At 41.1% G+C, this 15,662-nt stretch overlaps 2 protein-coding genes across 3 annotated transcripts in view; both read right to left on the bottom strand.

Annotated features, from left to right (window-relative positions):
* nhsl2 (NHS-like 2) overlaps positions 1-6,567 on the bottom strand; it is a 72,800-nt gene extending 66,233 nt beyond the window's left edge. The window contains exon 1 of one of the 2 annotated variants that reach the window (XM_026936255.3): positions 5,237-6,567. In XM_026936255.3, the coding sequence (XP_026792056.1) occupies positions 5,237-5,516 (280 nt within the window). In that variant the 5' untranslated portion in view covers positions 5,517-6,567. The remainder of the gene's footprint in view (positions 1-5,236) is intronic. The other variant, XM_026936257.3, reaches the window with a different exon arrangement.
* A 3,703-nt stretch (positions 6,568-10,270) lies between these two features.
* On the bottom strand, positions 10,271-15,153 carry rps4x (ribosomal protein S4 X-linked). Its single transcript, XM_026937097.3, has 7 exons — positions 15,088-15,153; positions 14,464-14,541; positions 14,145-14,325; positions 12,216-12,313; positions 11,334-11,505; positions 10,940-11,097; positions 10,271-10,435 (listed from the first exon to the last, which is right to left on the bottom strand). Exons 1-7 carry the CDS (start codon positions 15,088-15,090, stop codon positions 10,334-10,336), a joined length of 792 nt encoding a protein of 263 aa, XP_026792898.1. The 5' UTR covers positions 15,091-15,153; the 3' UTR covers positions 10,271-10,333.
* Positions 15,154-15,662: the final 509 nt, after the last annotated feature.

The following is a 15,662-nucleotide window of genomic DNA, read 5'->3' as shown; positions in this document are numbered from 1 at the left end:
AAATATATTTTTAATATACAGTATGTAGTGTGTCAAGTCAACAATCACCATCCTGAGAGTCAAACCTATAATTCCAAGCATCGAAAGCTTTGGAGCTGGCCAGTGAATTTTAGCCTTTATTTTGAATTTGATTCTTCTGAATTGCAAAACATGTGAGGAACCTTTTAAAAAAAAAATCCTGATCAAGGTCACAGAAGGTCTGGGACCATATACCTATTTTTGGTATACTAATGGATTAATCATTAGGTCATTTTTGGAGTTTCAGGCAAAGGTTAACAGGGGAGCTGTAGTTTCCCTCAGACCCATCAGCTACTTTGTGGATTTTTCTATCTTTAAGACTGGATATTGCAGGAGCATAACGGCAGTCTGTTACATTGTTATAGCAATGTGTCAGAGTGGGAGTGGGAAGACGGCTGTGTTGCAAAGCTACATGGTCTGTGTCATAAGATCCAGAGCCAAAGACTGAGCAGCCAAGAGAATCTGAGGCACTGCCCAGAGCCCGAATGAGTTGCAGGAACAGGAAAAACAATCACATACTGCACATGTTCAGCATAAAACACACACACATGGTCTCCCTTCTGTAAAACCCTTGTGACTGCGTGCATACAAGAACACGAAGACTGGACTGGACTGGACAGTGCAGATAGAAGCGTGTGTTGTTATGAAACTGGTCCCGGAGGCCAAATGACTTCATAATCACGCTAATGTGGTTACTGCTATAGTCAACATGAGAGTGTAGCCATGAAAATTCCACTCCCATCCGTCAATCCCAAACATGACTTTCCCACGGGATGCCTGAGCGAGAGAGCAAGAGCAAGAGAGGGAAATGAACCTGTTGCGTAACTGTTTCTTTTCATTTCAGCTGACAAATTGATTCCTTTTGTGCTTGCTCTTGCATCTTTGGACTGGACATTAGGAGAAGGAGAAATCCAAAATCACAGAATAGAGTAGTTGGGAGAGTTTAGTGTAGCGCTGCATTAACTTGTTCTTGAGACATTCCTGTGCACATGATGCCTCAGTTCAGCTTGACTGGGCTTCTCTTGGCAGCTGGAACTCTGCCACGGCAACCAAACTCCCAGCCAAGAGAGCAACAGAGGCGCAAAAATGATTTAAATTATAGAAAAACGTTCTGTGGTGCACAAGAGGGAACTCGGGCATATGGCCAAGGCAGGAAGTTGTTAATAGTTTCTTCGGCATTTCACCTGAATTTATCTTTCCCACTAGAATGATTTCCCTCACTCTATTCAGACGCTGCCTAATTTTCCTCTCTCTCCCTCTCTCTCCCTCTCTCTACCACTCCCACTGTCTCTCCTATTCAGTCTTTCTTTCTTTCTTTCTTTCTCACTCTTATTCAATCAACTCAGAGTTTTCTTCTCCTCTGGTTCTCTCCATCTCATTGTAATTTACAGGAATACTCCAACTTTAAACCTCAAAACCTTATTCTAATGAGCGTATCGAATTGTTTTGCTTTTGTTCATTTTTAGTCAAATTCTTCAAAAAATGATGTCCAGTAGACTTCAACAAGTCATGTTTTAATCACATTTGGTTAGCATAGTTCACATATTTAGAGAAAAGTGATGTGTAGAGCCACACAACAATTCAAGGTAAATTTAATACCACAACTTTGGTATTTATTACATAGTTGCATTAGCAGTATCTGGATTTTTTTTCTGTGGTAGTCTATGCGAGGTCATTTCTGCTTTGTCTATAACTCTAAAACATCATACTGAATTATTTTTCTTTTTTTAAAACACAGGAGTACAACGATGATTTCCTGACTACTAGAAACACGCACACACGTGTACACACAAACCACAAGACACTCTGCTTAGCCAGACAAAAGTTATAGTAACAAGTCTGTGTTATGTCCAAGCCTCCTGTCACATTTATCTTTAGGCCTTTCACTCCATGCATTATTAATCTCAAGGCTAGACTCTCTTTAAGCATGCATGGCCTAAAGACTATAAGTGCTTCTGCGAAATTCTTGAAGGGAGAAAAACACATTTTTTTACATTTCTAATTTTCTACACTAAAAGAATAATGAAGGCTTGCACTGGTCATAGCACAAAGATATACCTTAGTACACGAAGAATACATTTTCGTATTAAAAGAGCATCTATATATAAATGAAAAATATAGTCCTGAGTCCATGAGCTCTCAGTCATCTCTGCATGTATACATGTTATATATATTGTTGGCATGATTTGACTCCATTTGTCCCCTTAGAGGGAAGACTCACTGCAAATCAACACAAAATTCTTCTAACTGATCAGTTTCATCCTATGAGGAAACATTTCTATCGTGATAGAGTGGTCTCTTCCAAAATGACTCCTCCCCCATCAACAGAGCATGGAGGCTCTGTTGTGCTTGAATAGTTTGATGAATTATATACATCATAAGCTATGACCTTCATGGTCACCAGATCTCGAACCAATTCAATGTCTACTGGAGATTTTGGACAGATGTGTTAGACAGTGCTCTTCAACACCATCCTTAAAACAATAACTGAGGGAATATCTTTTTGGAAGAATGGCATTCATACAGTTCCAGAGATTCGTAGAGAATCTATCAAGAAGCTATGCCTCATGCTAGTTCCGATTCCTGCAATCTACCTGCTCAACTGCAACAAGTTAAATGTAGTCTCACCACCAGATGCCTTGAATTCTGCAAGGATTCCTGTTTACAAAAAACTGCTCTTTTAAAATTGAAGACTGGAATGGTAAGAAACATTTATGGTATGATAACAGATGAAGCTGATACATCAAGCTATTTCACAAAGAGAATTAACAAAAAAGAATGACCAAAGACTGCTGCTGTAAAAGAATTCAAATTTTTGGCACGGGAAATTGCTAAAATATTTTTAAGCAGTTAAAATATTTTTCTTAAGCTCTTCAGAAGTCAAAGTATCAAAACAATACAGAAATACCACTCTTGCATTTTGCTTGGTATGCTTGTCCTGAAAAAAAATGAAGGAAACCCATTTAACAAATCCTGGCACTCATTTCAAGGTGATTTTTTTTTCATTAATATTATTATTATTATCAACAAATATCAACACACCAGGAACCCATCACATTCATAAAAGTATCTGTTTGTTGCCACCCAAATAGTTTTTCCTTAAATAAGCAAATGTTCCTAATATAGAAAGTGATTTGCAACATCAATGGCTAGACCTAGTCTAATAATCTTAACAATACTAATATTAACAGTCGATTTTTAATGTCACTTTTATAATGTCAGATTTATACAGTCGATTCAGCAAAAATGATTCCGCAGCTCTGCTCAAGGCTGAAGATTTCAAAACAAGGCATGTGTTAAAAGCCTGATCTATCAAGCATGACCTGTGTTGTGGTTGTGACACAAACATTTAGCTGTGCACGTGGGAGCCATCTACCAAACACATATTAATCCTTATTTGAATCTGTGCCTCATTTTTTCCCATCATACCCTACATGGCAGTGATTTTCTAGAAGGAATGACCAGCATCCTTAAAGAAGTAGAGTTGATTTCACAGCCGTGTTTTTGTGTATATGTTAAGGCTAAGTATAACGTGAAGGGATAACTGGCTGAATTTATGCTGCTCCTTCACCCCATGTCCTCATCAGATGCTGACACACAGTCTCCAGTGGGACATGAACTCCAGTTACCATGCTCTGAAGAAACAATCATCCCTGCCAAATAATCTGCTCCCTTTCAGGATCTGATTCAGTTATCTTGAACTTGTCTGAGCAAGTGAATTATCAGACAGTTAGGCTACGATCCTAAGTAAATACAGGTGGGTTATATTTTAACAAACCTAGTCTAGGCCTAATCATCATTCTTCTGTTCACCAGAGAAGTTTGATAAGCTCATGGAGATGCACTGGACTAAACTCGTGGTGATGCACTAACGCTCGATTGCATCACATGGCCAAAAGTGTGGAACTAAGGGCAAAGTTGGGGAGTTGCTTCCTTTGCTAAGACAAAAGGAAGTGGACAGAGGAAATATTCTGCTCTTCTTCAGCTTAGCAACACAGAGTAGCGTAGGAGGCGTCATAGTGATTGCATGCCAAAACTGTGGAGCAGAAAATGAAAAGAAGAATATGCACATGATTGATTTGACAGATGAACCTGATGGAGACGAATACGCTACAAGGAACATCCCGTGCAGTTTGTTTGCTGTTGATTATTATCTGACAAGAGTCCATTCAGCATGATTTCTGGATAGCTGTCCAGTGACCTCGGTGGCCACACAGATTTGTCTTGTTCATCGGAGTGAATCTCTTGCTTGTACTGAACTCTATGGCTATACAAGGTCTAAATCTTTTGTCGACCCATAATACAGCCTTGTGGCATTTCACTCTCTCAGCCTGGAGATTAGTTACAATGGAAATCCCACTGGAGCCAATACATGTAAACAGTACAGCTCTTGATTTTCATTAACACCACTCTGTGACTGGCCTCACCAGTTTGTTAGGACACTATTCATTCTGCTTAATCCTCATATCAAAAAAGTGTGCCTCAGAAGTAAAGCAGAGATACTTTGAACCATGGTTCTGAAGGAGGGATCTGGGGATCCTCAGTGGCCCAGAAATCGTCTAATATCGTTACAGCCGGGGAAAAGCCACAATTATCAGTTATTATGCCTATAAATAATGACAACTCACATCTAATGCCAATCTAAATAAATAAATAAATAAATAAATAAGTACATACATACATACATAATAATAATAATAATAATAATAATAATAATAATAATGGGTTGATTGTGTGGAAAGTACTAAGCGGTTCAGCTGTTAAGGGTCCCTGACTGTAAGAGGTTTGAGAACCCCTGACCTGGAGAGTGAGATTAATAGTCTTATTTATGAGAGGAAAAACTACTCTGGTGTGCTCATGCACATGTACTGTTTAAGGCAAAAGAAGCACGTACACACCACTGTTGCTCTCCTTTATGAATTCCCTTTCTCAGCAGTCTATAACAGATGAACTTGTGCTAAGAGAGCTGTATGGATTGTATATGAGTGCAGCTCAGGCTATAACGCAACAGGCTCATTCTGTAAACAACCATTTCCAGTCATGCCCAACTGCCATAAAAGTCACGCGCTCGCATACTTTTCCTATCTCATAAGCCAACAGAGTGAAGATATTTCATTACGACAAAACAAACACCGACCTTCAACTCGGTTTAACGGTGTAACAAGTGATCCATCAGAGCTCAGAGGCGTTTGAGTTGCAAGTAACAGAGCGCTGCTTACTTTTCAGCGGCGGCTTGCTGGCTGCGAGCGCAGAGACGTGTCTTTGCAAGCTGATAACTTTGCTCTCCAATGTTCCCGAGCGATGGCAAATGGACGCGATCTCTCCTTCGAGTTCCTCCAGGATGCTGACCGACTGCCTGCATAAATCGGAGAGCTGTCTGAGGATGGAGCACAGGCTGAAGCCGCACACGTCCGCCAAGTCCGTGAACGGGGCTCCGGCGCTCCTCAGCGCGCTTTTGCACACGTCCTTGGGCGCGATGATGCGCTTGCAAAACGGCATCTTCTTCTCTTTTGGTTGCTTATTAACTGCTGCAGTTTGCTGGAGGTCTGATCAGCGCGCGCTTTCCCCGCGCTCAACTCCGTGGCAGGCGCGTGAGCACAGTGCGGGCATCTTTCTTTGCGTTGCAGCTGATTGTCCACTGCGCGGAGCTCTGTTCAGCCTGCATGAGTCCAGAGACAAAGCTGCGAGGGAGGATTCAAAAGTCAGCGGCTTTGCAGGAGGATGCAGGCCAGCCACAGGTACAGGAGCTGCAGCCAAAAAGCGCATACTACCAAACTAACCAGCATGTCAGCTTTCTGACCTCTGAGGTAGGGTAGAACGCGGTTCTGGACGTAGCCACTGGAGCTGCTGTTATTCTGACACACTATTTAATACGGTAGTGTGCGGTCTGGATGTAAAAACACACACACACACACATACAAACACACACCTGAGACTGTGAAACAGTCCTCGGCTGCAGGCTGCTTTTCATGCCCAGTTGAACTTAACTGACTTTTGCGCACCGACTTTGCGCATGCGCGAATTCACACTTACGTGACCACTACTTTGTCATTCTGCTTCATCCTTAACATCAAGTACGTCGTCTGGCTTACAAACACTAAAAAGCAAACGTTTTCGTGCTTTTGTAAGCCAGATGTGCAGCTACAGCAGTTCAGATCAGCGGTAGTGATGAGTCCAAGGACGCTGATCAGCCCAGGAACCCAAGAACAAGGATTGTCAAGGAGAACCGAAATGATCCAGGACGAGGAACCTGGTGCTTTGCCCTTTTATTACAGGGTCCAAAATTCTTGCTGGTGCTGCTGGTTCAGACAGAAGAGTCCACTGGGATTACAGAGTAATCAGGTCTCCATATCTGCAGTCTCACACACACCTGAACAATTCTTCCTGAAGATCAGATTTTGTAGCATTTTGCAACACATCTCTTGCTGGATGAAAAAGCAACTTTGGCAACTTTAAGTTTTAACAGCTGCACTCCAAGACCGTAAATTCCAACACTGGAAAAAAAATGCACCCAGGTTCAACTGTGGAAAAAAAAAAAAAAAACATCCTCCAGTCCTAACACTCCACCATCCAGTCCAGATGTTGGCCCCTCCCAAAGCTCACATCTGCTGCATGTGTGCACCCCCACCCAAAACCATAACTTGGCTCACCTACATGTTTTGTTCATCTATTCTTACATTTCCCAGAACTGTAGGTTGCACAACGAGTTAAGCTAAGCAGCACTAAAGAAGAAGAAGAAGAAGAAGAGCAGGTAGATGAGCAGCATGTCTCATCAAGCATGTTTCCATCCATGCATGACTTTATGGAAGGGTGTCATGCAGCGATATTGATCAGAAACATGTGGGGGAACCGTGTCTGGCTGCTAGTGAAACATGACTGTCTCCATTGTTCCAGGTCCCCCCACCCCATTACGCACAGGCCAAACACGCAGGCAGAAATACTCCTAGAGGACCTTGAGATTGACCCCCCCGCACCCCCCTGCCCCCTCCCTTCACTGAAATGTTTTTCCTCTCATCTAGTTTTTGTCCAACCTTTTTCTTCTTCACTCTGTTTCTCTGTGCATATATATATATATTGGCCAAAAGTGATTCTGAAACCATAGAGCTCTTGTGTAATCAGATCAAAGGGCTGTGTTTTATTTTGCACAAGGGGGAGATGTGAGTGGTGCAGGAACAGTGCTGGAGTCTGGCAAGCTTCACGTTTCATTTTCAAAGGGCGCCATTGCACAAAAAAAGTCCTTTGACGAAAAAGACAACAGACCTGCTGCAAAAAGCATGTCAGGTCCATTCTCATAATAGATGCACTTACAACAATAATAATGCTTACACATTTAGGCCACCACATCCCAAGAGTGTAAATGTGGTTATGAGCACAAAGTATTGTAGCATAATGAAACAAAAATGCTTTCTAAAGCCACCTAGAAGCAGAAGCATATATATTAAACTCAAGGACACAAGATACTGTGTAGGTGTGTGTCTCTTACTCTGGACACAAGCCCCAACAGCGTGTTGGAGTGGGATGAGCCGAGCCATGCTGCAGCGCTGTGGACCATCAGGCCAAAGGCTGCAGGACAAACAGGCTGAAACGCAGCAGGACCCATATGGCCTGGAGAAGAGCCACAGCCAAGTGGAACACACACATTCACATGCAAGTATACATTCCTCCTGTGACGCAGCACCTCCTGACTCGTTAACTCGGCATATACTGGATCTTGTCTAAAGTAGCGTAGTATTAATTCTGCATGGATCTTTAATTATATGTAATGTGCATCCACACTCATCTTGGAGAAATAAACACACCCAGATTCTGACTGACATAAATTTTATGGTTACATAAACCCATACATAAAACATCAGTGTCCCTCTTCATCTCTGTGGGTCTTCAGCGGCTCACGTCAAGTTCCAGTAGAACATCACCTTTAAATGGAGTCTCTATGTGCATCTCATTCATTTTATTTCCCTTACCTTGTGTCGCTTCCACACTTCTTAGCTCCTTGCTCTGAGGAAATGAAATAGGGACAGGAAGAATCCAGGACAAACATATCTGCCTTGCTCACTGGAGCAACATTCTAAAGCAACTTCACTTATTGATGATGTAACAAATCTGCATTTCTGGGCCACATGCTGAGGGATGTAGGATTGAGGAGCTGAGGATTCAAAGAGGCATCAGGGTTATTGGGAAGCAGCCACTCACTAGGCCCTACTCAGCCTCAATCACTACAGTCTGTGAGCAACTGAACTTGATAACACCAGCACATACACCCATCAGCCATTAACATTAAAACTACTGGCAGGTGAAATTGATTATCTCATTACAGTGGCACCTGTCAAGGGGTGGGATATATTAGGCAGCGAGTGAACAGTCTATTCTCGAAGTTGATGTGTTGGAAGCAGGAAAAATGGGCAAGCGTAAGGATCTAAGTGACTTTGACAAGGGCCAAATTGTGATAGCTAGATGAATGGGTCAGAGCATCTCCAAAACAGCAGGTCTTGTGGGGTTTTCTGCTGGGAGACTTTGAGTCCTGGTATTCATGTGGATGTTATTTTGACACGTACCAACTACCTAAACATCATAGCAGATATAGTACACCTCTTCATGGCAACGTTATTCCCTAATGGCAGTGGTCTCTTTCAGCAGGATAATGCACCCTGCCACACTGCAAAAATTGTTCAGGAATGGTTTGAGGAAAATGACAGAGTTCCAGGTGTTGACTTGGGCTCCAAATTCCCCAGATCTCAATCCAATCGAGCGCCTGTGGGACGTGCAGGACAAACAAGTCCAATCCACGGAGACCCCACCTCACAACTTACAGGACTTAAAGGAGCTGCTGCTAACGTCTTGATGCCAGATACCACAGCACACCTTCAGAGGTCCATGACTTGATGGATCAGAGCTGTTTTGGCAGTACAAGGGGGACCTACACAATATTAGGCAGGTGGTTTTAATGTTATGGCTGATCTGTGTATGAGCTATTATGTCTAAAAAAACAAGACAAGGCTGAGCTTCATTTACTTTAGCTCACATTACAGCTTTCAAGGTGATGCAGCTCTCCTGAGCACATTTAACACAATTTACATTTCTCCAGATGTGCTCACTACCTTCTGGAGTGTCATGGTGACCCATTACAATACTCTTGTTTTCATTGTAAAGTGATGTGATTGCAATTTAACTTTCAACTTGCAAGTCTCTGATTTGTATAGGTGTTTGTAGCACTATAGCAGTACAACTGTTTTCATTAAAGGTGAAACATGACTTTTGGCCTCCTAATTTTAATATTGTCAACAATGATTTTTTTTTACTTTTATTGCCATATTAAAGCACAAGCTCCTTATACATTGTACTGCTGGTCTATTTGGTTTATACTGTAAATCTGTATATATTCCGTGACAGTCTAATTCTGTTTGTATTTGAGAAATAGATTATAAATCCATTCTGCATGACTTTTCATTTAGACTTACAGTTTACCGACTTCACATGTTGGACAGGTTTAGTAATTTAAGTGATCATTTTAGCCACTACTAAACAGTTCTAACGAGTACTACACCAACCCTAAGTCTAGCTATGGTTTGCTGTTGTGCACACATCTTGCATTCGCTGCAAAGTCAAGTAATGTCAATCAGCTCCTTCAACAAGGAGATTATTAAAATTAACTAAGTGGTGGATTAACTTCCACTAGGACATTATTAAACATGAGGGAATCTGTTAAGTTTCCGTGGGGACTCCTGGCCCGAGACATACAGCAATTCCCAAACTATTTAGAAAATCAGTTACAAAACTAGTTAAATTTTAATTATTTAAATGGTTTCACATATTTACTGTTATTGACAATTGACACTTATTTTTAAATCTTTTTGTATTCAACTTCAAATACTAAGCACAATTTAACTGTAAAGTATTATTGTTTATCCACGCCATGACTAAGCTGAATGGAGTACTAAACAGGAATAAAATGGTCCTTTAAGAGAAATATACACTTGTTTGAGCACTGTACATTAACTGTACATATTTTCAAAATTACTGCACCTGCAATATGTTATTAAATTAAGTTTAATGGACCAAAACTGTCACTACTGCATGCAATCTGACAAATTGCTTTGGTAACACTATGGCATATTGAAGAGCTGTGTACAAAACGTGCTGGAAATTAGATGTCTTTGCACAAATGCTTAATTTGGATGGCTTTTCCACCCAGCTTTCAACCTGTTCCTTGTCATTAGCACTAAAAGAAACATGAATAATTCAATATTATGCCATTATTGTTGTAAATATTTTTTTTTATTGAAACCAGGGTTTGGGGAAGCCAGTCATGAGTGGACTTAGCTGCTGCTCTGCTTGGCAGCCAGTCTCTTATCTCTCTCCTCAGCAATGGTCAGACGGATACCCTTTCCACGAGGAATGGACACCCATGGCTTGTTACCCTGGTTAAGTGAACAACCACACAAAAGACATGTTTAAGCAAATTACTATCAGCATTAAGAGATCAGCCTTCACAGCACTAATAGATACTAATAAGGTACTGGTTCATTTATATTACAACTGAACCTGGCTCATTATTTAAAAAAAAAAAAAAGAAAAAAAAAAAAAAAGGTATAAGAAATCCACTCAAATGAGCCTGTTTTGTGCATGTCCTTAAAGTTGCTCAGAATTGGATTATAGATGATGAATAAAGCCCATGATCACCTCTATTTTGTGTGACTTGTTTAAATTTTGATATCAAAAATATCAGCTTTAGTTTACAAACTGAATAAAATGCGTGCAGTAGAGGACATGAGACCAATGGGAAATCCAGCCAAAGAGCCAACAATAAAAATTCCTTACTGAGCCAACTTTGAACAAGAGCAAATGTAAGCAATAAAATAAAACTGAGTAACTGCAGAGCATTAAGCAGCTATTAACCAAAGACGTGTCCATTTCTTACTCACCTTGCCAATGACAAAGATGTTGGAGAGCCTGGTGGCGAAGCTGTTGCCCGTGCTGTCCTTCACGTGCACCACATCAAAGGAGCCAGGGTGCCTCTCTCGGTTGGTGATGACACCAATACGACCCAAGTTAGCACCGCCTGTCACCATGCACAGGTTACCTACGCCAAGAAAGAGAGACAGCAGACATGTTACTCAAGCAGAACACCAATGCATATTAAAGCTGTCTAGTTTTTGCAGGCAAAGCTCACACCAAATAATGCCAACATGGATTACAGTGGAACTGGATGTTGCTAGTTTGCACAAGTTTCCATTGGCTACTCATATCAGTACCGCGTGGCTGCAGTGCCCTTGAAGAAATAAGAAGTTTAGAAAGCAGCAAAATAGCAGTACTGACCGGTGTCAAACTTGATGAAGTCTGTGATTTTGCCAGTCTCCAGGTCAATGCGGACCGTGTCGTTGGCCTTGATCATGGGATCAGGGTAGCGGATGGTGCGGGCATCGTGGGTCACCAGGTGAGGGATTCCCTTAGTACCAATGAGGATTTTCTTCACCTTGCACAGTTTGTACTACAGACACACGGGGGGGAAAAAGTATTTTAATGCAAAATCAGAAACAAAACCTCTATAAAGTAGTAGATGCAAAGAAGTTGAGCATGGAGACTGGTGGAAATGGTGGCTCAGCAGTTAAGGCTCAGTTAAGCACAGCCAAGCTGCCCATTGCCACGTTGGTGTCTTTTAGCAAGACCTTGAACACTCACACCTGCTCAGTTGTATACTGTCTCAACTGTAAGCCAAATGAGCAAAATGCAAAAAAGCCAAACAAGACTGGCAACTTGCAGAAACAAACAAAATAGGTCCAATCATTTTTACTTCCAAGCAAGGGGTCAGAAATCAAGGCTGACATTAAAAAACACACAACCAATCCCACTTAAGTTGAATAGCTTTATTAACAAGCAAGTTCAACTAACATGTTAGGCCTGAACACCCCTGACATTAATGCCTTATCCCAGTTTCCTCATTTATAGCACTGAGTAGTCTAAATGTTGTAAATTAAACTCAGGATTTGGTTTACAGACACCCACAGTTGACTAATGTTATGCTAACACAGAACAGGGCTAACTGAGCTCACTGACACCAAGCCATGCTGATGGCAGTTGTGTCATCAGGACTCGAATTCATGATCTTATAAGTCCCACAGGAGCCGTTTTATCTCAGTTATAAACAGCATCTTACCCAAATTTGCTTGCCCCCCAACATGAAACACTACGACTGCTCACCTTGGCCTCCTCGTTGGTGATGCGGTGGACGGTGAAACGGCCTTTCACATCATAGATCAAGCGGAAGTTCTCTCCGGTCTTCTCAATGCTGATCACATCTGCAACCCACAACACAATATTGTAACAGTCCATCAGCTGTTCATACAACCCTCAAAAACCCAGGCCGTATAGTTCAACATTCTGGTGGTTATTTCACAAAGCTTGGCATCATACTACATCACCAGGTTTTGACAATGAATCAGATCGGATTTAATATCCTCTTGGCAATCCTATCTGAACTCCCACTAGGTGAATGACGATGGCTCCATTAAAACACCGCAACATGTGCCAGCCTTGGAGGAGGGACATCTAACAGCTCATCCATCTGTTAAACTGTGCTATCAAATTCAGCCATTACACACAAACCACTGATTTCAAAATGGCACCATCACATTGCTGAACTATGTAAACAACTGCAAATGGAAAACAACACTAAAACACTAATCCTGGTAATCTGCTGCATCATAAAGCTACTCTGCACATCACCACTAATCAGCAAACACTATCAGAGACTGAAGAATTTCAGACAACTCTGCTGAGAATTCTGTCTCAGGTTTTAATCACTGATGGATGCAAAAGTACCACTATTTAAAAAAAAAAAAAAAAAAAAAAAAAAAAAAAAACACCCTCAACTGCATCTTTACCTAATCAACAGCAAACTGTTGTTAAAATGCAGCCATATTCATTTGTCTTCACAGTAAAACCACGTTTGTCTAATACTGTAATCAAACTTTTTTAAATTTAAAATAATGTAATAAATAGATTCTTAACACGGCTATCATTGCTACTCATTTTTTTAAACTCTAAATGGTACCAGTTACAAGGTACACATACAGAGAGTATCACAGTTCATCCACATCTATGTCTACATACGAGGAGCAGTTGAATCTATGAACGCAAAAACCTGCACCTGCTTGGCATATTACCATTTACCAGTAATATTTGGACAGATATCATGTGAATGCGTCTTAAGTAATGTTGCCAGAGAACGTCTGTAATAATTATGATGCATTCACGTGGCATTAGCAATATCTGTATAAATCACAGAGATGGGAACGTCTTCACAACGTACACACAGCTATCACCGTGAAAAATTGTATTACATACACCTCATTTTAATATACACTGCTTTGATTTTTACTATAAGCACCAGAAACATAAGAATTTTATCAAAACCCACCTGTTTAAACACACGTCTCTGATAAGAGCATTTAAACATCATCTATATTTTATTGTTCGGCTTTTTTTTGGCAGGAGAACATAAGTGCAATATTAGTTTTACATGTGCAATACTTGTCACTTTCTTTTGTACTGTACTTTTGAAATCCCTATATTTATTGCTCGGTTTATTTTCATTTGTATTGCGGTGCTTTTAATTCAATTTTATTTTTTACTGTAATTTTCCTTAATGGCATTGGTTTGGGATTTTACCAACAGAATTTCATTGCATCAAACACAATGACAATAAAACTTTAAATCCGGTGAGAAAAAACTTCTACCGATCATTTTATAGAAGATAAAACATGACTTAAAAGTTTCCAAACAAGTGTGTGCGTAGTCCGTGAAAGATTACATAATTCAGATGGGACTAAAATCTGAGATACTTCTGTAATTATTACGTTATCCCACCTCCACATGTAAAACTGGTCCAATCTGAATAGGACTAATGACTCCTAGAGCAATGCTGAGATCTGACATGTACATAAAATGACCTCAGAGTTCAACTCTTTCTCACTTATATGATCTTATGAGTCAAGGAGGTTCTTGTAAGAATCTTGTACCATGGTTGGGCCATCAACTTAAATGCCTGCACATCACAACCCAAGTGATACTACCAGATATCAACTACTTAATTTCTACACTTTTACTCCCGTGACTACACCGGCTTACCCATAAATCCAGCAGGGTAGGTGATGTCGGTGCGGACCTTGCCATCGACCTTGATGAACCTCTGCATGCAGATCTTCTTGACCTCGTCTCCGGTCAGCGCGTACTTGAGCCGGTTCCTCAGGAAGATGATGAGGGGCAGGCACTCCCTCAGCTTGTGGGGACCGGTGGAGGGCCGAGGAGCCTGCGAGCAACAAAATACAGCACCACATCAGAGCCAGCTCACATTTTCCACATGAAAACTGCTTTATTCGACCACACACACACAAAACATCGTTATCAGTGTGGTCACGTAGAGCCATGTGGGGGAAAGAACACTCACAAACACTCCAGTAAGTTTGTCAAGCATCCAGTGCTTGGGCGCTGCGACGCGCTTCAGGTGCTTCTTCGGTCCTCGGGCCTAAAACACACAATAACCACAAGTTAATTTTAAGTGTTAGTCTGAAACCCTGTTTTCTTTTCATTTTCCAGAGCAGTTACTCAGAAGCAGTCCCGGCTAACGTGCTCAGCTTTCTCAGCACTAGAGAGCTAACTCATTAGCTTCATCCACACGAACACAGACACCAGCCAAGGCCTTGAGTGAAAAAACCGAGCAACACTCACTAAAATGACACTACTTTCACTAATATTTCGTCTTTTTACAGAAAAGACAAAACTACCAAAACTTTCAAGAGCAAAGAAAGAGTGAAAGTTGTAAAAACCTGTGTTAAGACGCCATGCAAAGCTAATATTTCAGCAGTAGAGAGCCACTGTACACTGAACCCGAGCAATTTCCCGTAAACATCTTTAACACAAAAATCTAACCAAACCACAATAATATAAGGATTTATGAACACACACTGTGAGGAAATATGATATTTTAATGCTTTGGTTGATTAATACTGTGTAAAACGTCTGATGATTATGGATGAAATCTGAAGAGAAGCGAAAAAAGAAATCTGCTCACCATGTTGGAGTCTGCGGAAAAGGGCCACCTACTTCCGGGGAAAGAAAGATATGCCGCACTACGGCTAGTGAAGAGGGACAGTCAGAGCGCAATGTGGGGCGTGCACGCGCTGCTGCCCTCTAGCGGCTGGGATCACAATCACGTTCAAACTCAACCTGCTGTTAATGAAGCAGGCATGTTTACAACTAAAATCTGTTTAAAAAAACACTTGTGGCTTGAACCTAAACTCTAAGATTTTTTTTAATTATTTACAGTAGACAACAATTTAAAAAAACACATTTTAAAGATTCAATTATTTGTATATAGGCTATTACTGTTAACCCTTATCTTCTGTCCAGCTCTACTTCTCTAACAAACATTAAAAATCATGTTTAAAATATTATTATGATCTGGGTTAGAGTTGTAAGGGAACAAACACACACACACACACACACACACACACACACACACACACACACACACACACACACACACACACACAGTCACACAGTCCTGGCCTAATGGACTTGCAACCCGAAGGTGAACCTGAAGGTTGTGGGTTCGAGTCTCAGGTCCGGCAGGGATTGTAGGTGGGG

Source organism: Pangasianodon hypophthalmus, chromosome 4 (assembly GCF_027358585.1).
Source record: "Pangasianodon hypophthalmus isolate fPanHyp1 chromosome 4, fPanHyp1.pri, whole genome shotgun sequence".
NCBI lineage: Eukaryota > Metazoa > Chordata > Actinopteri > Siluriformes > Pangasiidae > Pangasianodon > Pangasianodon hypophthalmus.
Note: the sequence above shows the minus strand (reverse complement) of the source record. Positions and strands in the feature narration are given on the sequence as shown.